General features: G+C 39.1%; 1 protein-coding gene across 9 annotated transcripts in view; it reads right to left on the bottom strand.

Annotated features, from left to right (window-relative positions):
• The window catches only part of eml5 (EMAP like 5), a 219,918-nt gene that overhangs the window by 149,008 nt on the left and 50,204 nt on the right, over window positions 1-20,706 (bottom strand). For all 9 annotated transcript variants that reach the window (XR_006312734.1, XM_043697279.1, XM_043697280.1 and 6 more), the window contains 2 exons: window positions 11,637-11,822; window positions 9,493-9,628 (listed from right to left, as the gene is read on the bottom strand). Coding sequence is in view for 8 of the 9 variants with exons in the window: in XM_043697279.1 (XP_043553214.1) it covers window positions 9,493-9,628; window positions 11,637-11,822 (322 nt within the window). In the remaining variant the exon portion in view is untranslated. The remainder of the gene's footprint in view (window positions 1-9,492; window positions 9,629-11,636; window positions 11,823-20,706) is intronic.

Below are 20,706 nucleotides of genomic sequence, written 5' to 3'. Positions count from 1 at the left end.
TCATCAAAAAGTTATTTATGCATTTGACACTCTCTCTTTAGTTGTGCTCTCAGTGTACATTTTGAAGGAGGATTCCAGATTAATCAATAAATGACTATCTTCTTTAGACTGAGGCCTCTACCCTCAGAGAGATTCCTGTTGTTGAAACCTGTTATGCTATTTTTGGAGGGCTGTGCTGGCATAGCTGATTAGGTGTTTGATGTCCCCTTTGACATTGACCAGTTAAGAAAGCTACTGCTGAAATGTGGGAAGTTTGCAACATCATCTATTATCTCCCCAACAATAGTAATAGCTGGAGGGCAGGTGCTTGTCTTGAAGTTGAATGAGAGATCCTTTACGTGCAGAAAAGGTCAATGGGCATGTGGATTTTGAGTACAGTATCGGTTTCAGCTTTGCATTTGTCAGCAAATCCAAACTTGCAATATCTAAAGAGTGTGAGTCACCACCACAGTACCTTTGGGCATTGAAAATTTCCAAAAGTAGTGTCTCTACAAGACGCTCAATGTGACATGGAAAGACAGATAAACAAACTCCAGCATCCGCACAAAAGATAATTCCTCCAGTATTGCAACCACAATCTTGCAAAATCAGTTCCACTGGTTTGAACGGTATCAGCATGTCAAATAGTTGGCTTCCAAAGCAGATCTTCTTTTCATAGCTTAAGGATGGCACCCAATCTTAAGTGGGATGGAGAAAACATTCTACAGATACTCTGAAGGCCTCATTGCAAATGGAACAAATTGACATTGGCACCTAGAAGGAACTGTACCATTTGGCAACACCTCATCCAAAAAGTTACAACACAATCAGAAATGACCACATAAACTCTGCTGCAGAAAAGCAACTAAAGCAGAAGTGGAGAGAGCAGAAAACTGTCGAAAGAACTTATCACCCTTAGGGGAATTCTTGCTCCCTCTGCCAAAGGAGCTGTGGCTTTGGGACTGACCTGCTGAAGTCACAAAGTCTGGCAGATGTCATCCTTATTTCTCAAGACTGATGATGAAGATGGCAACTCCTTTTTTATCATAATATTATCATTTCTCTGATGCCTCATTTCCAGCTGAAGTTTTTTTTATTTCAAAAATATACTTTATTCATAAAATACTTGAATGGTCTGTACAGTTGGACATGCCATACATATGTAAACATTCCATTTACATTTACAGGAAATCAGAGTAATCATTCCTATTTGCAGGTCTGTACGATTACATTTTTAGCTGAAGTGTCAGCAGAGCCCAAATGACTGCGCGCGCCCCCTGTGCTGAAGTGTTCGAGTCTTTCAGCAGGATCCTGACTCTAGGCATGTGGCTTTTCTCTGATTGAATGACTCCCCATTTTCTCAAAGACTAGAACAGGTCACAGTGCCCAATCTATGGTCTAACAAAAACACTTAATAATTTGATCACAACTTCCAATGACTGGCGAGCAAATGATTTAAGCTTTAGAGCTCAGCATTTCCCTTCACCTTGTGAATAAATACTTTGCAGTGCCTGTACATATTCAAATGGAGCGATTATGAAAACTCCTAAGTTTCAACTTCATCTTTGGCTGTTTCAAAATAATTCTGAGAATGGGCAAGTCAGTTTTTTTTTCCCTGTGACTGAAAGAGTATATTAAATTTCATTGGTCATTGTTTGGTCCACTCACATTTTTGGTTTCTGTTATTATAACATTGTTACTTGCCTCCAGTCCAGGTGCTCCTCCAATTTGATATCACTCAAAGATTTAACCAATGAGCATTCAGTGTCTCAATCATGTAATTGATTTAGTTTGAATTTCTAATTTTGGGGATCTCCATTAACTTTGCTAACCAATATTTTTTTTAAACTTTTCAGCTGATGTCTTGTCCATTTCCCAGTCATTATATTGAATTATCTAGTAGCTGTTTGTGGCATTTTCTTTAAATGCCTCTTGATAGTTTATGTCAGTGATTTTTGAAAGTTGTCAGAATACAATGCTCTGCTACTTCAAAGAAATCAAGTAGATTATCAGGCAGGGTACGCTCCTGTTTAAAACCTTTTTATATGTTTACTTGCTGACGGCAGTACTAAAGCAAATTTATTTCAGACAACCAATTCCATTACTTTATCTGGAATTGAAGACTAATTGGTTTGTTTTACTTGACCTGCTACTTTTTATGTTGATAAAGACAGACACCACAATAGTCAGTTGCTGATCTATCAGAGCTTCCCTAGTGTTTACTAATTTAGTTGTCAGTTCTGAGCATTGCCTTGGTATTATCATTTTAGATAAGCGCATTGTTTATACAATGGGCAAGAGTCAGTGCTGGAAAAGCACAGCAGGTCAGCCAGAATCTGAGAAGCATGAGGATCGATGTTTCAGGGCATAAGCCCTTCATTCAGGATTCTTGATGAAGGGCTTATGCCCGAAATGTCGATTCTCCTAGTGCCCACTTTCTATTTCAGGACTACTGTATTTGCATCTTTTAAAGATGCTTTCCTCTTCTCTGGCAGTCTTTTTGCTATTGTAGTACTAAAGTGATGTTTTATACTATTCTTTTTAACTGTGCAGCTATGCTTTTTTCTGTCTCTCTTTGCCTCTTCTGTCCTGTAAGGAGGCTGAAACAGATTCTTTTTCTGATTTAATTGTAATTGATTAGGATCATACCAGCTAAATTATGGTTTGCTAATCCTTAATTATTTATTTCTTCAGTCTAATTGGCATTATTCTTTTAAGGTGTTTGGTTTTGTTTCTACTGCTATCTGGTAAATACCCTCCTCCAAACTATACTTTTAAAATGTTCTTATGTCCTTATTATTTAGCTTTCCATGTGATCATTTTGCAATTACTGTCCCCCAGAAAATGTTACGACTTTCACTTATATTATATAATGTCTTGGTGATTTGCAAATACCAGGCAAAGATAAGCATCTGCTGGGCACTGGATTGTGTTGCATTTGGCAATTCTGGCTCATTTATACGAGATTTATTTGAATGTGGATTTCAATCACTTACTTTTTCTTGCATATATCCCTTTTCCCTTCACTGAGTAAACTAACCCCTGCTTTGCACTGGTCTGTAGCATAGCCACAGTGTTAGCTTGGAGTTTTTCACATTAAAGATTTGTATCCTAACATAGAAGCGTATTGGATTATACAGTCTGTGTGTTTACATGTATGGCTATATGTTGTTGTGATCCCAGCTAATGTGACTAGACAAGTCAGATCTCAATGAAATCTGCTTGGGTAGAGGATGTATATATTTTAAAATTTAATTTATCAGTGTGATGGTTATTCACAGACACACGCAAGTCAGTCTGCAGACTCTTCAGCACAGGCATTTATTACACAAGAGAATAAAAATACAAATCAAGCTTTCAAAATAGATAGCAAAGGAGGGATTGCTTCCCTTTGTGGGAAAGTCTATGACAAGAAAACAATCTCAGGGTAAGGGGTTGCCCAGTTCAGACAGAGTCAGGGAGGAATTTTTCTGAGGGTAGTCAGTCAATCTGTGAAACTCTTTATCTTGGAGGTCTGTTGACATAGTCTTTAACATTGAGTTATAACTCAGAGATGGAAAGACTTTTTAAATCAGTAAGGAAATCAAGGGTTATGAAGAAAAGATAGGAAAGTGGAATTGAGGATTATCAGATCAGCCAATTCTTATTACAGTGGAATGGCAGACTCGATCAGCCAAATGGCTTATTTTTGCTCCTAAATCTTATGGTTAAATATATTATGACAGTTAGAATGATCTTAAATCATTTGCAAAGTTTCAACTTGGTCCTCAACACTACATATTAAAAGAAGCTCAAGACCAGTGACATTAGACCCTCTATTTCAATTCCTTTGTATTCTACTTAACTGACTTGGAATACATCTTATCAAGTCCTGGGGATTTATGTACCCGCATGCTTGCTAAAACATCCCATGCTTCTCCCTTATTAACCTTAACATATTCTTTCTACAACCTTATTCTTTCCCTCCTGAAGTTGTTGCGACCTAGATCATAGTTCTGTGAGAGCTGACTTCCTCTAGGAACAGTCTTGTTATGTAAATGCAGATATTGAATGGTGACCAACTAACTAGTTTTGTGATCTGATATACATAGGTTGTGTAAAATTTCTCTGATTAAAGTAGTAATAGCAGAAGAAGGTGTCATTTCATAACAAAATGAACAATTACTGCAGCTTCTAGAGACTGAAATTTCTCAGGCCTCACAGTTTAGCATCTTCATTACCAAACACATTGCTCAACCTTTTTCTAACCTCTTGTCAGCACCTCTGCTGAAAGCCTTATCCAAACCTATGTTCTTCTGGATGGCCTCCCATTTTGCATCCTCCATAAAGTTGGGTGTACCCTAAACTTTGTCTGTATTCTAGTTCTTAATCTATCCAGTTCTTTCATCAATCGCATTGGATCCCAGTTCGACAGTGCTGAGCAAAGAGACCTTGGAGCGCACATTTGTAGCTCCTTGACAGTAGAGTCATAGGTAGATAGGATAGTGAAAAAGGCATTTGGTATGCTTTCCTTTATTAGTCAGAGTATTGAGTACAAGAGTTGGGAGGTCATGTTGCGACTGTACAGGACATTGGTTAGGCCACTGTTGGAATACTGCATGCAATTCTGGTCTCCTTCCTATCAGACAGATGTTGTGAAACTTGAAAGGGTTCAGAAAAGATTTACAAGGTTGTTGCCAGGGATGGAGAACTTGAGCTATAGAGAGAAGTTGAATAGCTGGGGCTATTTTCCCTGGAGCATCAGAGGCTGAGGGGTGACCTTGTAGAGGTTTATAAAATCATGAGGGGCATGAATAGGATAAATTGACAAAGTTTCTTGCCGGGGAGGTCGGGGGGGGGTCAGGGAGTCAAGAACTAGAGGGCATAGGTATAGGGTGAGAGGGGAAAGACGTAAAAGAGACCTAAGGGGCAACCTTTTCACGTAGAGGGTGGTACATGAGCTGCCAGAGGAAGTGGTGGAGGCTGGTACAATTACAGCATTTAAAAGGCATCTGGATGTGTATATGAATAGGAAGGTTTGGAGGGATATGGGCCAGGTGTTGGCAGGTGGGACTAGATTAGATTGGGATGTCTGGTCGGCATGGATGAGTTGGATTGAAGAGTCTGTTTCCATGCTGTACATCTCTATGACTCCTTACAGTTTCTTTGCCATGGACTGGTTTATCATTTATATAAATGATTGGGATGAGAATATAGAAGGGATGATTAATTAACTTGCATAGGACACCAAAACTGGTGGCATGGTAGACAGTGGAAAAGGTTTTCTAAGATTACAAAAGGATCTTGATCAAATGGGTCAATGGGTTGAAAAATGGCAGCTGGAGTTCAATCTGGTTAAATCTGAGGTATTGCCTTTTGGTACAACAAACAAGGTAGAACTTATACAATTAATGACCAGGCCTTGAGTAGTGTTGTAGAACAGAGGGACGTAGGGGTTCAGGTACATAATGTTTGGAATTTTGCGACACATATAGACAGGGTGGTTCAAAAGGCATTTGGCATGCTTGCCTTCATTGCTCAGTCCTTTGAGAATAGGAGTTTAGGTTGTACAGGAAATTGGTGATGCATCTTCTGGAATACTGTGTCCAGTTCTGGTCACCCAGTAATACAAATGCTATTATTAAGTTGGTGAGGGTTAAGGAGAGATTCACCAGGATGCTGCTGGGTATGGAAGGCTTGAATTATAAAGAAAGCTGGCTAGGATGAGACTTTTTTTAAGGAACATAGGAGGTTGAGAGGCACCATATATAAGTTTATAAAATGATGAGGGATATAGATAGAGTTAATGGGAGTTGTCTTTTCCCTAGAGTGGGGAATTTCAAGACTAGGGGGCATATTTTTTCAGGTGAGAGGAGAGAGATTTAAAAAAGACTTGGAGACAAATTTTTAGCAGAGGGTGGTTTGCGTGTGGAATGAATTTGCTGAGGAAGTGGTGGATGCGGGTACAATTGCAATGTTTAAAAGACATTTGAATAAGTACCTGAATAAGAAGCAGGCAGGTGGGACCAGTTAAGTTTGGGATTATGTTCGGTTGGACCGAAAGATCTGTTTCCATGCTGTCTAAACTCTATGACTGTGGAGATAATTGAGAGAATTCTTTCCAAATCTGCCAAAGTGAATTTTTCCACAAATCTGAAAACCTAAAGTCTCTCAGTGCTAACAACATGCACATTTCTAAACAAACTGGTTTGAATGTCTCACAAACTAAGTCCTTCTGTTAAAGTGACTTATTCACTGAACTGTCCTGATTCATTATCCAAGAAATGAAACAAAGCTGGCTTCTGAACTCAACACTGGTGTCTTCTGATCAGAATTTAAAATAAACTTGCTCATCCTCATTTCTGAATTGAAAATAAAGTTGGAGGCCTTTCATGTTTGCTTTGTCAAAAACCTAAAAGGTATAAACACATTTCCATTAACACCACCAAGATCTACAGTCACCTACTCTCTTTAAAAGACTGGACTTGGTCAGTATTCCAGAAGGACTTTCTGACCTTGTTTATTTTTCTTAAAATGAACTCTTTACAGAAAATAATCAATACAAATATGGCACTATTTTGAAACCCAAATGTCAAAAATAATATTTTTATTTAGAAATTTTATCACAATGCATGAAATCTCTTAATACAACAGTTAATGAAATGACAACTATGTCAACACAAAAATGACTAATCAAGGGTGTTCAAGCAATTGACAAAAATCAAATAAGCAATTCCCTACAAACCAATCAGTGGCAGATTGACTACAACACATCATGCGTGTAATGTCACCAATTTGCATTACTTAAAACCAGCTTAATTAAAAAGATTCATGTTGCAGAATAAAAGCATGGCAGCTATACAAAACATCAGACATTTCCCCAATTTGTACGGTTGACCAATCTATGTAAAAGAGCAGGGACCCAGACTTCACCAAGATTGGGAAAAAAGCACAACAGAAGGCAGGATTAATCAAGAAACAGGAATCATTAACTATGTATTGAAAACATTACAACATTCATTTTCACAATTGTTATTGGTAACTACTTTTTACAAAAGCACTATTTAAAATATGGAGGAGGTAGGCCACTCAACCTATTTTAGTACCTCTAATTAAAGCCTCAATAATCACACAGCAGCATTGTTTAATGATTTCAAGTTCTTTACCTCACCATTCTCTTAGAATTCCTATCTATTGGCTAGTTCATTTATCAAAGGTTTTCTGATATCAGTCCTGAATTTGCGTTTTATGAGCTTCAGCCCATGTGCTCTTGGGGTTCCACTTCTCTCAATTAATTCAAGTCTTCTTAGTGTCCTCCTTTCCCCCTAATGCAAGGTTTTTAAAATTACTTCTTCCAGAAACTTCTGGATCCTAGTCTCAGTCTGTCTCTCTCTCTCTCTCTCTCTCTGGTGTGTGAAATTTTCCAGAGTAGTTTTAAATCTAAGGCTCAGATAAATCCTTCAGTGCAATCCCTGACAACAAGAGAGGTGAGAAAAATGAAACTTTTTGCAAGCAATTTTAATATTTTAAATTACTTCCAAATTGTGTATTTTTAAAGACATATTTAACTTATGCTTCTACTCATTGTGGACATTCACATGGGTGAATAAGATAAATGGCAGAAAGAGAGTTTCAATTGCCTAACTTGCTGTGATTACTCGTTTTTCAAGCATACATTCTTGCTATATGTGATTTGTTCCGACTGTATGTAGGCCATGTATATTCGGTTGGTAGTTAGCAGATATACATTTTAAGCAATAATTAAAGAAAGGCAATGCTAATATATAGCACTGATTATACTATCAGAACATTCCAAGTCAATTTGAAGCCAATAAATTAGTCACTTATTATGTTGGCAAATATGGCATAAAGGAATGAGCGGTTTGGTGAAAACAGCAGGATAGGTATTTGGCAGATCAGCAGAAGAACATCCCTACTCTTCAAGTAGAGCAATAGGATATTTTAAAGTCCAGACATGCACACACAATCTCAGTTTAACAACTCATCTGAAATAGAAACCTTTCAGTAGGTTATACACATTAGTCCAAACATAAAACTTGAACCCAAAATCTTCTCACTGAAATGCAAGAGGATCACCACTTGGTCAAGTTAACACTAAATCTACAAGTGCACAGTAGCTTGCGGCCAGACACCTCAGAAGATACACTACAAAAATGTAGCAAAAAACATTGATAAAAATTTAATTAAAATAACTTTTATCACACAGGATAGTGAGTGTATGGAATGAGTTGCCAGAGAAAGTGGTAGATGTGGGTACAATAACAACATATAAAAGACATTTGGATAGATACATGGATAAATAAGATTTAGATGGATTTGGGCCAAATGCTTGCAAATGGGATAAGTTTGGTTTAGGAAACCTGGTCAGTGTGGATGAGTTGGCCAAAGGGCCTGTTTCTGTGTTGTATGTCTATGACTTTATAACTATCTTCTGCATTTTTCACCAGCTCAAGAGTGTCACTGCTTAGGCAATATCGCTACTCACTGAATAAAAAAAGTCTTTTTTTAAACTGGGCTCATGTCATGCTGAATGCATTAAGTAAAATTTCTGCTCCTTCAATTTTGCCCAGTCAAGGCACCAAGGGAAAAATATTTGAGTAAAACTTCAAAAAAGGTAACACTGAAATTAACTCCTTTGTTAAGCTGTCGCTCTGTTTACAACTTTGTTTTTTTATCCATACATGTGATGTAGACATTGCTGGCTTGATTGCACATCCCTACTTGACCTGCAAACATTGATGGTGAATTACCTCTTGAACTTTGGTTTGTCGGGATGCCCATGGTGCTATTAGTAAGGGAATGCCAGCATAGTGACCAGTTGCAATGACAGTGTGACAATATAGTTCCAATTCAGAAAGATGTAGGACTTGGAAGGGACCTTTCAGGTCTTGATTTTCTACTGCTCAAGTCCTTGGAGGTGTTGGGTTCCACAAGTTTTTTGTACATAAACAAAATTGGATTAAGTCATGTTCCTAGTATAGCAACACATTTGCTGATAATACAAATTTATGGATTGAATCATATTTTTCTTGCTTTGGAGTTCAAGTTGGCTGGGGACAAGGCAATAATGCCTATTTGCCCACAGATCCTCTTTGATACATCCCGTCACCCAGCTTTGGACAGGATATTTTTGTCAAAATATTTTCTCTTCCCTCACTGGTCTGTTCACTGCTCCTGACAAAGTGATTTTGGAAAAGAACTTGACTGACAAAAGCATCTCAGAATGCTGATATTTTGTCAAGATTAAAGTCTGAACTGTTTTTAAGAAAATTACTCAACAGTGATGCCCAACAAAGTAATGCCAGGATCTTTAGTCAAACCTTCTATCACTTTTACACAGACATATTAACACTCCTGGACTAAAATGCAAGAGATTGTATAGCATTATGGCAAACGTTTTTCAAAGTCACTTGTTGCTCTGCAAAAGCAAAATGTCCATTCATACAATACTACATGCAGTCTTATTAATAAATCTTGACATTAGGTAGAAAAAGCAATTGATTATTAATTTACCTCTGTATCCTTGATCAGTTTCCCTGAGATCTATCAAGGTAATGGGTTGGAAATTTAAATCCCACAAGCGAACACAACCATCTCTGCCTCCTGTGGCAAATCCTTCCTCACAGGCATTCATACTGAAGATTCCTGACTAATTGAAATTTAAAAAAAAACATCACCTTTGTGTTATTGTTAACTTTTGTCACATGAACTCTTTATGTGTAGCAATATAAAACAGATATTTTGAAAAAGGCAAGTCAGTTTGTGTTGTCTGCAGTTACAAATAATACTTGCACCTTAATTTGTGAGGCATGGAAACATATCAATTTTGATGTCTTGTCTCTCCAAAACATGTAAACTGTCCTCCCCCACTAGAAGCATGTAGAAAACCATCTTCATGGGACAGGGTGAGTATCTTCATCCTCAATCACACTAAACATCAGTTGCTGGAAGTGGTTAGCAAATTCTGATACTTTGGGTCTATGATGCCAGACAATCTGTCTCTTGATGAAGATCACGATTGACACATTAGGAAAACATTCATCTTCTTTCACTGATTTATGAAAGGTGCATGGAATAACTTCAAATTGGCTTTTAGGATCAAAGTGCCAGTTTATGAGGCTTATGTTCTAAACACCCAACTGCTTGGCTGTAAAATAATGATGGGGGGGGGTTTAGATTAGAGCAGTGCTGGAAAAGCACAGCAGGTCAGGCACATCTGAGGAGCAGGAAAATCGACGTTTCAGGCAAAAGCCCTTCATCAGGAATGATGACCTACAATTGACAAAAAAGGAAGCTCAACAACTTTAATCTACATTGTTTGTAGAAAATTCTGGCTACCTCAACAAAGAAAAAATGAGGTACAGAACATTCCCCTCCAAGGTAAAGCTCCAAAGTATGTGAGCACTCTTCAAATGAAGTGACTGCTGGAAGACAGTCACATATCAAAGGATTCTCTGTTTGGTGAGGTAGCTGGAGACAGACAACCCAGAGGATGCCCAAAGCTCCCCACTTCAAAATTCTTGTAACTGTGACATGAAGGCCTTAAACATCAATTCTCATGCCTGGGAGACACTAACTGGATTCAGAAGAAAATAGCAACATCATTTGTGAGCTGGAGTATCCCTCCATGATTATAATGTGCTTTGTACAGCAGCTTTGCAACAGATGTCAACATCAAAAATGACAATTCTCAACGACATCCAATAACAACTTGATATGTGGCATTTGCAGAAGTTACTGCCTGTCATGGATTGGTCTCTTCAGCCATCAGCAAAAGTATGTCCTTTAAGTTACTCCATTCCTCAATGGATTTGCTTTGCTGCATATCTGCTATCTTACGCAAATGGAAGGACACTGATGATGATGTGTAACACATAACATTATGGCATCAACAGTACACAAAAGTTCAGGTCCAAAAATATTCTGCTTGCTACTTAACTGATTAGACATTTTGACTTGAGCCAATTGAGTGCTCAAAAGGCTTTTTTAAAAACAAACACAAGAAAGTGTGAGCACACTGACTGGAGTGGAAATACAACAGAAAATAAGACTGAAAAAGAAAAAAAAGTTCTGAAATATATTCACTATGGTTTTATATATAAGCACTTTGTAGATAAGTAGATAGGCCATTTGAAACCTGCAAAGTCCCATAAATACAGTGTGAGTTTAGTAAACACAATACGTTCTTGTTTTTGTTGTTTGTGGGATAAATGTTTATGCTGCATTTTCCATAATAGTATACAAAACATGATTAAATAAGGAAATTAAGCTACCAGGAGATAGTGACTGACTATCAACTAGCTGCATTGTATATTTTTGGATAGTCTTTAAAATAAATGTCAATCACTTATTTTTGTCACTATTGCTTTGTCACTGAGCATAAACATGTGTCAACATGCAATCACACATTGAAAATTTCAATAATCTCCATTCCACATTCAGACATTTTGAAATGCCTGCTGTATATTATCAATGGTTAAATTTCAACAAGTAAATGCCATTTGGATGCTCAAAGCCTGAATCTAAATTCATAGACACATTCAAACTTTGAAAACCAAAGGTTTGCCATTTATATGGATATCTCTTTTTGAAAATAATGGAGATTAGTTCATTTTCTTTTATGTTAAAAGCATAAAATTCTCATCATACATACTTACCCCATGTGCACTATGGACTGTCCGCACCAGATTAATCCCTTTCCATACATAAATATCACCATTTAATGCTCCTGAATAAGTAATCTCATCACGTGCACATGCCAGGCACAAAATAGTCTGGAGTTCTCCAGTTTTACCAAACACACCCCGTTTTGCAGACAAGGCATTCCCACATAAACTCCAAAACTGAAAAAGAAAATAAATATCAACTTCTGGTTTTTACATGTACACAAAGGAAGTGTTATTTGCAGATCTATAATTTAATATTCAAAGGAATAGAAAGTATGCTCTTTTATAGCATGCATTGATGCTTAACCTTATAAAATAGAGAGTAGATGCGTTAGTTCTAGAATTGAAAATGAATCACATCACAGTGATAGGCCATTTTTACCTCGTTGATTTTAACCCTACTGCGAATCCTCTTGCAAGGATCCCTGCCTTGAAGAAGTTTTCCTCTTCTGTCTAAAGAATCTCAGGGAGTCCCTCTCCCACTGCAACTCCCAGGTCATTTCCTCTGCCCTGAAGCTCTTCAACAGCACTGTCCCCATGACTTGTCCGGACTTGTCCTACCTGCCTATCTCCTTTTCCACCTATCCACTCCACCCTCTCCTCCCTGACTATCACCTTCATCCCCTCCCCCACTCACCCATTGTACTCTATGCTACTTTCTCCCCACCCCCATCCTCCTCTAGCTCATCTCTCCACGCTTCAGGCTCACTGCCTTTATTCCTGATGAAGGGCTTTTGCCCGAAACGTTGATTTCGTTGCTCCTTGGATGCTGCCTGAACTGCTGTGCTCTTCCAGCATCACTAATCCAGAATTCAGCCAGCTGGCCTAGCTATAGTAATGTTTGTGCTAGAGGTCTATAGAATGTTTGCACAAACAGAAATAAATAACTCCCACATCTTTACAGTCACGCACATTGTCTATCCTCTTTCACAATTCTAATCTTGCTTTCAACTGCTTATCACAAAAGTGCTCCAAGAACAGAGTTCTAAGTTAAAATACGTTCAATATTTCACTGTCCAGAAGAATGGACATTAAAAAAATTGCAAAAGCAGTTACAGTTAAAATTACAAGCATACACAATTTCAATAATTAAGTAACAGAAATACAGATGTGAGATGCTGTAATGAGAAAGTGTTTCAGACAGTTTTGTATTAGAAAGGAAACCACGGCATGCATTTAAGTAACTCCTCAATATTATAAAACATGTTTATAATCAAGCTGACAAATTCCTCAAAAAAAGTTTGTGGCATATGGAGGACGTATTCTGCAAAGCTCCACTGAACCACTGCCATCAACACAGATTCCTTATTGGATAACTGGAAACGTCAAGTGCTCACCAATGCGATTCTCATCAATCTACTTCAGGGGAAAGTGGGCATGGAGGGAAACAAAGGGGCTTGCGTCTCACATAATCCATTTCCAGTACCATCTTCTAGAGGATAAAATGGACGGATTGCCTTTCCTGATTTTTATTTTTACTTCTTGCCTTCATGTCGTTATGATTTAAACATTAGCCAGGGCCAGAAAGGTGATTGAAACTAGTCAAGAAGCCAAAGAAGGGCTTAGAGACATTCCCTAAGTATTTTTCTTCTATTTGTCTACTTTTTAAATCATTTTTAGATGTTGTCAGTAGAGTTGTAACATGGAATTGCAGGGTAAAAACAATGACTGCAGATGCTGGAAACCAGATTCTGGATCAGTGGTGCTGGAACAGCACAGCAATTCAGGTAGCATCCGAGGACAGGCAAAAATCGACGTTTCGGGCAAAAGCCCTTCATCAGGACAGGCTGTCCTTAATTTTATGTTTTATTGTAATGGTAAAAGAAAAATTTGTTTTAACTTGCGCAAGCTTGCAATATTTTCCAGCTTAACTACTGGTGAGCAAACATCCTGATTGGGCCCATATACTCTGAAAGCTATACATTACAATAGGTGAATTGTTAGAACTAAGCATGCTATTTCACACATGCCAATGAATAAAACACAGGTTTTGCTTTTAAGAAATAATTTCTCTTTATAAAGACCATCATCTAAATGAATAGACAAAAATAATAGCTGAGGAAAAAGCATGTAGTGTAGCAACATACCTCAAAGTGGTCACTCTGCTACTGAGTTCATCTTAAATCATGTGCAATTACTTGATGAGATCATGCTTAAAGAAGATCTTTTATTCAGAGAAATGCAAAATATAGTGATACATAAAGGTCACATAAAGGAATATTTTTATATAAAGAAATAATGCCATCCGGGACTGTTCGTACAACCAATCTAAATGCTTAAATGAAGGAGACAGTGGCGTAGCGTTAACAACACTGGATTAGTAAACCAAAACCATAATGTTCCGAGGGTGCGAATTCGAATCTTACCAGAGAGGTAGTGAAATCTGATTTCAATAAAAATCTGGCACAATTGCCATAAAATAACCCATTTGGTTCTGTCCTTTTAAAAAAAAGAAAGGAAATCTATTACCCTTATCTGGTTTGCCTTAATGTGACTTTGCAGAAACATGATTGACTCTTAAATACCCTCTGGACAATTAGGGATAGACAATAAATGCTGACCTAGCAGTAATTTCCGTATTCCTTGTAAGAATGAAATAAATTCTCCTTCATAAATGAAATGGCACATTTCCCCACATCCCCTATTTACAAGTTGTTCTGCTATAATACGCATATCATTAACACAAATTCGCTATAACACAATTGATAAATTGGGGACACTGTTTCTAAAGTGCAAACTTTTGAAGCGTGTATTGGTTATAACCCCATTTGTTTAAATGATGCTGCTTTTACAAGATTTTTTTATAACACTGGATTGCACAAAAATGGAACTACCGCGTTATAGCAGGAACGACTATAGTTTGACAATCAGATGCAACCAAATCTCATCATGACGAGGTGGAATGGTGAATTGTGAGAAGATACCAAGATGTTGCAGTATGATTTGGACAGTCTGAGTGAGTGGGCAAATGAATGGCAGATACAGTAATTTGTGCATAAATGTGAGGTTAACCACTTTGATAGCAAAAGTAGGAAGGTAGATTATTATTTGAATGGCTGTAAATTGAGAGAGGGGAATGTTTAACAAGACCTGGGTGTCCTTGTGCACCAATCAATGCAAGTAAGCAAACAAGTACATAGCGGGCAGCAAAGCAAACAAATTGTATGTAGGCCTTCATATCAAGAGGATTTGAATAGAGGAACAAGGATGTCTTGCTGAAATTATACAGGGCATTGGTGAGGGTACACTTGGAATATTGAGTGCAGTTTGTTCCCCTCGTCCGAGGAAAGATTACATTAGATTACTTAGCGTGGAAACAGGCCCTTCTGGCCCAACAAGTCCACACCGACACTCCGAAAAGCAACCCACCCAGACCCATTCCCCTACATTTACCCCTTCACCTAACACTACGGACAATTTAGCATGGCCAATTCACCTGACCTGCACATGTTTGGACTGTGGGAGGAAACCGGAGCACCCGGAGGAAACCCACATAGACACAGCGAGAACGCGCAAACTCCATACAGACTGTTGCCTGAGGCGGGAATTGAACCCACGTCTCTGGCGCTGTGAGGCAACAGTGCTAACCACTGTGCCACCATGCCACTCACTAATGTTCTTGTTGTTGAGGAACTACAGTGAAGGCTTATCAGACTGATTTGTGGGATAGCAAGACTGATATGAGGAGAGATTGAGTTTGGTTAAGATTGTATTCATTGGAAATTAAAAGAATGGGAGGGTAGGATGTCTCAGAAACTTCAAATTTTACCAGGACTAGACAAGTTAGATGTAGGAAGGATGTTCCCAGTGATGGTGTTCAGAACCAGAGATTATACTTTAATAATAAAGAGATAAACCCTTTACAACCGATTAAGGGGGGTGGGGTCGGTAATTTCTTCACCCAGATAGTAGTGTTCCTGTGGAATTCACTACCACAGAAAGTGGTTGAAGACAAAACATTGTTTTCAACAAGGACATAGATAAAGCCCTTGATTAAGGGGATCAGAGGATATGGGAGGAGGGCTGGATTAGGGGTATTGAACTCAATGATCTGGAACGATCATATTGAATGGCAGAGTACGCTTCAAGGTCAAATGTCTACTATGTTAATGGGCAGAATCTTGTCCTTTCCACCTTCATGCTGACTAAGCCACTGTCAAGAGGATTAAACAGGCTCCGATTAAACATTCCCAATGTTTGGCAGGATCTTGATAAACAAAGCTGAAAAAGCGCAGCAGGTCAGGCAGCATCCAAGGAGCAGGAAAATCGACATTTCGGGCATAAGTCCTTCTTCATGCTTCTGTAGTTGCCTTTATTCAACTGTAATAGTGTTACATCCGATTCTACCTTTTCCCTCTCCAATTGCAGTATAAATACTATCATATTATGGTCACTACCTCCTAAGGTTTCCTTAACCTTAAGCTACCTTACCAAGTCTGCCTCATTGCATAACACTAAATCCAGTATTGCCTGTTCCCTAGCGGGCTTCACCACAAGCTGCTCCAAAAAACCATTTTGTAGACATTCCACAAATTCCTTTTCTTGCAATCCACTGCCATGAAGGAGGACTTATGCCCGAAACGTCGATTCTCCTGCTCCTTGGATGCTGCCTGACCTGCTGTGCTTTTCTAGCAACACATTTTTCAGCTCTGATCTCCAGCATCTGCAGTCCTCACTTCCTCTTGATAAACAAACTCTGGCATGTGTAGCTATAGGCTTCTGGGGAATCCTATGTTCAAAGACCATCAGTGCCTGATCGAGTGATCTGGCATCAGAAAGTAGGGCCCACTAAGTGACACCACCCTATCCTTTAAGTAAATATCCCCTATGCCTCCTCCCCTGTGACTCCCTTTCCTCCATGATTCTCCACTTGCTCTAGATGAATGTAGCTCCAATACTCAAGAAGCTCAACACTATCGAGTACAAAGCAACCCACTTGATTGACATCCTACCCACCACCTTAAACATTCATTCCACCCCAGTACTCAGTGCCTGCAGTGTGTACCATCTTCAAATGCACTGCAACAATCAGCATCATCCAAACTCAACCTCTACCACCTGGAAGAATGCACAGAAACACCAAGTTCCCTTCCAAACCATGAACGATCCAAACTACATTGCTGTTCCTTCATCACCAGGTCAAAAACCTAGCAACTCTAACAGCTCTGTGGCTGTGCCTATATCAGATGGACTAGAAAATGGGGATGGGGGAAGGGAAGAGTAAAACTCCAAGGAGTATAAATGGCTAATGGGAAACAAAGAAGCAGGTTAACATCTGTCAGGGTGGATTCAACAGCATGAAAATACATGAAAAAAGAAATGAAAGGAAAGGAGAACTCAGGAAAGGTTATTAAAGTCTCCAGCACACAAAATAGGACAGTGTTTGGAAAAGGTGAGGAATCAACTTTTAAGCACACTGGATAAATGAATGACAATGAGAAGAGAGAGAGTCATTATAGGATTGAAGTGGTTATATCTGAATACACGCAGTATATGAAATAAGGTAAATGAGCTGGTGATGCAGGTCAAAATTAGTAGGTATAATGTGGTGGGCATCACGGAGACATGGCTGCAAGGGCATCAGGACTGGGAGCTAAATATCCAAGGATATACATCCTATCGAAAAGATAGGCAGGTGGGTGGAGGGGATAGGATTGCCTTATTAGTAAGAATTGAAATTAAGTCAATAATAAGAAACGATGTTTGGTCAGATGATGTAGAATCTGTGTGGGTTGAGTTGAGAAACCGCAAAAGCAAAAAATCCATAGTGGGAATAATGTACAGGTCTCCAAACAGTAGTCAGGATTTTGGGGCACAAGATGCACTAAGAGATAGAAAAGGTGTGTAAGAAAGGCAAGGTTACAGTGTTCATGGGGGACTTCAATAAGCAGATGGACTGGGAAAAATCAGTTTGGCAGTGGATTGCAAGAAAAGGAATTTGTGGAATGTCTACAAAATGGTTTTTTGGAGCAGCTTGTGGTGAAGCCCACTAGGGAACAGGCAATACTGGATTTAGTGTTATGCAATGAGGCAGACTTGGTAAGATAGCATAAGGTTAAGGAAACCTTAGGAGGTAGTGACCATAATATGATAGGATTTATACTGCAATTGGAGAGGGAAAAGGTAGAATCGGATGTAACACTATTACAGTTGAATAAAGGCAATTACAGAAGCATGAAGGAGGACTGACCAGATTGCCTGGGAGAGAAGCCAAGCAGGAAAGACAGTGGAACAGCAATGGCGGGAATTAGAGTCATATAGCCATAGAGTCCTACAGTATGGAGACAAACCCTTCAGCCCAAACTGGTTGATGTTGACCAAATAATTCCATCCACACTAACCTCATTTCCCTGTATTTGGCCCAGAACCTTTTGAACCTATCCTATCCAAGTATTTGTCCAAATGCCTTTTAAACATTATTAATGTACTCACCTCAACCACTTCTGTTGGCAGGTCATTCCATATGTTTAAAAGATTGCCCCTCAGATTTCCTTTTATTTTTGCCCCTCTAACCTTAATCTGATGCTCTAGTTCACAATTCCCCAACCCTGAGAAAAAGACTGAGTGCATTCACCCTATCCATACCTCTCATAATCTTATACATTTCTGTAACATCTCCCCTTAGTCTCCTATGCTTTGAAGAAAAAAGTCCTAGCTTGTCTAACCTCTCTCTGTAAGTTAGAACATTGAGCTCTGGGAACATCCTTGTATATTTCTTTTGCACTCTTTCCAGTTTAATAACATCCTTCCTATATTAAGGTGACCGAAACTGAACACAATACTCCAAGTGCAGCTTCACCATCATCCTGTACAACTGCAACATAACTTCCCAACTTCAATACTCAATGCCCTAACTGATGCAGTCCAGTGTGCCAAAAGCCTTCTTCACTGCCCTGTCTACTTATGACTCCATTTTCAGAGGATTGTGCACCTGAACTCCAAGATCCCTAAATTACAGTACATTCCTTAAGGCCCTACCATTCACCATAAAACTCTTACCTTAATGTGACTTTTCAAAATGCAACACCTCATAATTATCTATATTAAACTCCATTTGTCATTTCTCGGCCCATTTCCCCAACTGAACAAGGTTCTGCTGCAGTTTCTGATAACCTTCCTCACTGTCCATGATACTACCTATTTTAGGGTCATCTGCAAACTTACTAATCATGCCTTGTACATTCTCTTCCTAAATATCGATATAGATAACAAACAGTATTTGGCCCAGCACTGACTACTGAGGCACTCCACTAGTCTCAGGCCTCCAGTCCAACAAGTATTGTTCCACTAGTACCCTCTGCTCCCCACAATCAAACCAATTGTATATCCAATTCACCAGCTCCACCTGGATTCCATGTGATCTAACCTTCCAGAGCAGCCTACCATGTGGAACATTATCAAAGGCCTTCGTGAAATCCACATGGAATATGTCTATCACCCTGCCCTCATCAACCTTCCTGGTCACTTCATCAAAGAACTCTAACAAGGTTGTGAGGCATGATCTCACATGCACAAAGCCATGCTGACTGCTCCTAATCAAACCCGGTCTTTCCAAATGCATGTATACCTTAAATCTTAGAATTGTCTCAAGTTTCTGAGAGTAATTTGGTAGTCAGCAAAAAGTCATCCCTCGAAAAAAGAAGCTACTAAAGGGAGGATGAGACAACCATGGCTGACAAGGCAACTCAGGGATGGCATAAAAGCAAAAGAGAAAGCATAGAATGCAGCAAAGAGCAGTGGGAAACCCACAAAGACCAACAGAGGACAACGAAAAAAAGAAATAAGGAGGGAGAAGATTAAATAGGACGGTAAGCTAGTCAGTAATATAAAATAAGATTGCAAGATTTTCTTTAGATATATAAAGGCAAAAGAGACACAAAAGTGGACATGGATCGCTGGAAAATGATGCTGGCATAGTAGTCGTGGGAACAAAGAAATGTCTGAGGACTGAATAAGTACTTTGCATCAGTCTTCATAGTAGAAGACACAAGTAATGTCCCAAAAGTTCAAGAGAGAGTCAGGGGGCAAGGTGAGCATGATAGCCATCACCAAGGAGAAGGTGCAAAAAAAACCTGTAAGGGCTAAAGGTGGATGAATCACCTGGACCAGATGGGCTACACCCTAGAGTTCTGAAGGAGATAGCTGAAGAGATATTGGAGGCATTAGTGATGATCTTTCAGGAATCACTGGAGTCAGGGAGAGTCCCAGAGGACTGGAAAAATCACTAATTAATGTTCCTGTTTAAGGAGGGAGTAAGGCAAAAATATACAGGCCGATTAAGCCTGACCTTTGTCATTCATAAGATTTTGGAGTCCATTGTGAAGGATGAGATTTCTGAATACTCGGAAGTGCATAGTAAAATAGGGTGAAGTCAGTATGGTTTCATCAAGGGGAGGTCATGCCTGACAAAACTGCTAGAATTCTGTGAGGAGATAACAGGTTAGACCAAGGAAACCCAATGGATGTTATTTACCTGGACTTCTAGAAGACCTTTGAAAAGGTGCCGCACAGGAGACTGCTGAGTAAGATAAGGGCCCATCATGTTAAAAGCCAGGTACTAACATAAATAGAAGATTGGCTGTTTGGTAGAAAGCAGCTATTGGGGATAAAAGGGTCTTCCTCAGGATGGCAGGTGCTGATTAGTGGTGTTCCACAAGAGTCAATGTTGGGACCACAATTTTTCACTTTATACGATCATGTTCTAGATGAAGGGACTGAGGGCATTCTGGCTAAGTTTTCAGATGATACAAAGATAGGTGGAGGGGCAGGTTGTATTGTGGAGGTGGGGTGGCTGCAAAAGGATTTAGACAGATTAGGAGAGTGGGCAAAGGAGTAGCAGATGGAATACAATGTGGGAAAGTGTGAGGTCATGCACTTCGGTAGGAAGAATAGAGGCATGGAGTATTTTCTAAATGGGGAGACAATTCAGAAATCTGAAGTGCAAAGAGATTTGGGAATTCTAGTCCAGGATTCTCTTAAGGTAATCTTGCAGTAGTTAGGAAGACAAATACTATATTGGCACTTAAGTTGAGAGAATTAGAATATAAAATCAGGGAAGCAT

Source organism: Chiloscyllium plagiosum, chromosome 10 (genome assembly GCF_004010195.1).
Source record: "Chiloscyllium plagiosum isolate BGI_BamShark_2017 chromosome 10, ASM401019v2, whole genome shotgun sequence".
NCBI classification, from domain to species: Eukaryota; Metazoa; Chordata; class Chondrichthyes; order Orectolobiformes; family Hemiscylliidae; genus Chiloscyllium; species Chiloscyllium plagiosum.
Note: the sequence above shows the minus strand (reverse complement) of the source record. Positions and strands in the feature narration are given on the sequence as shown.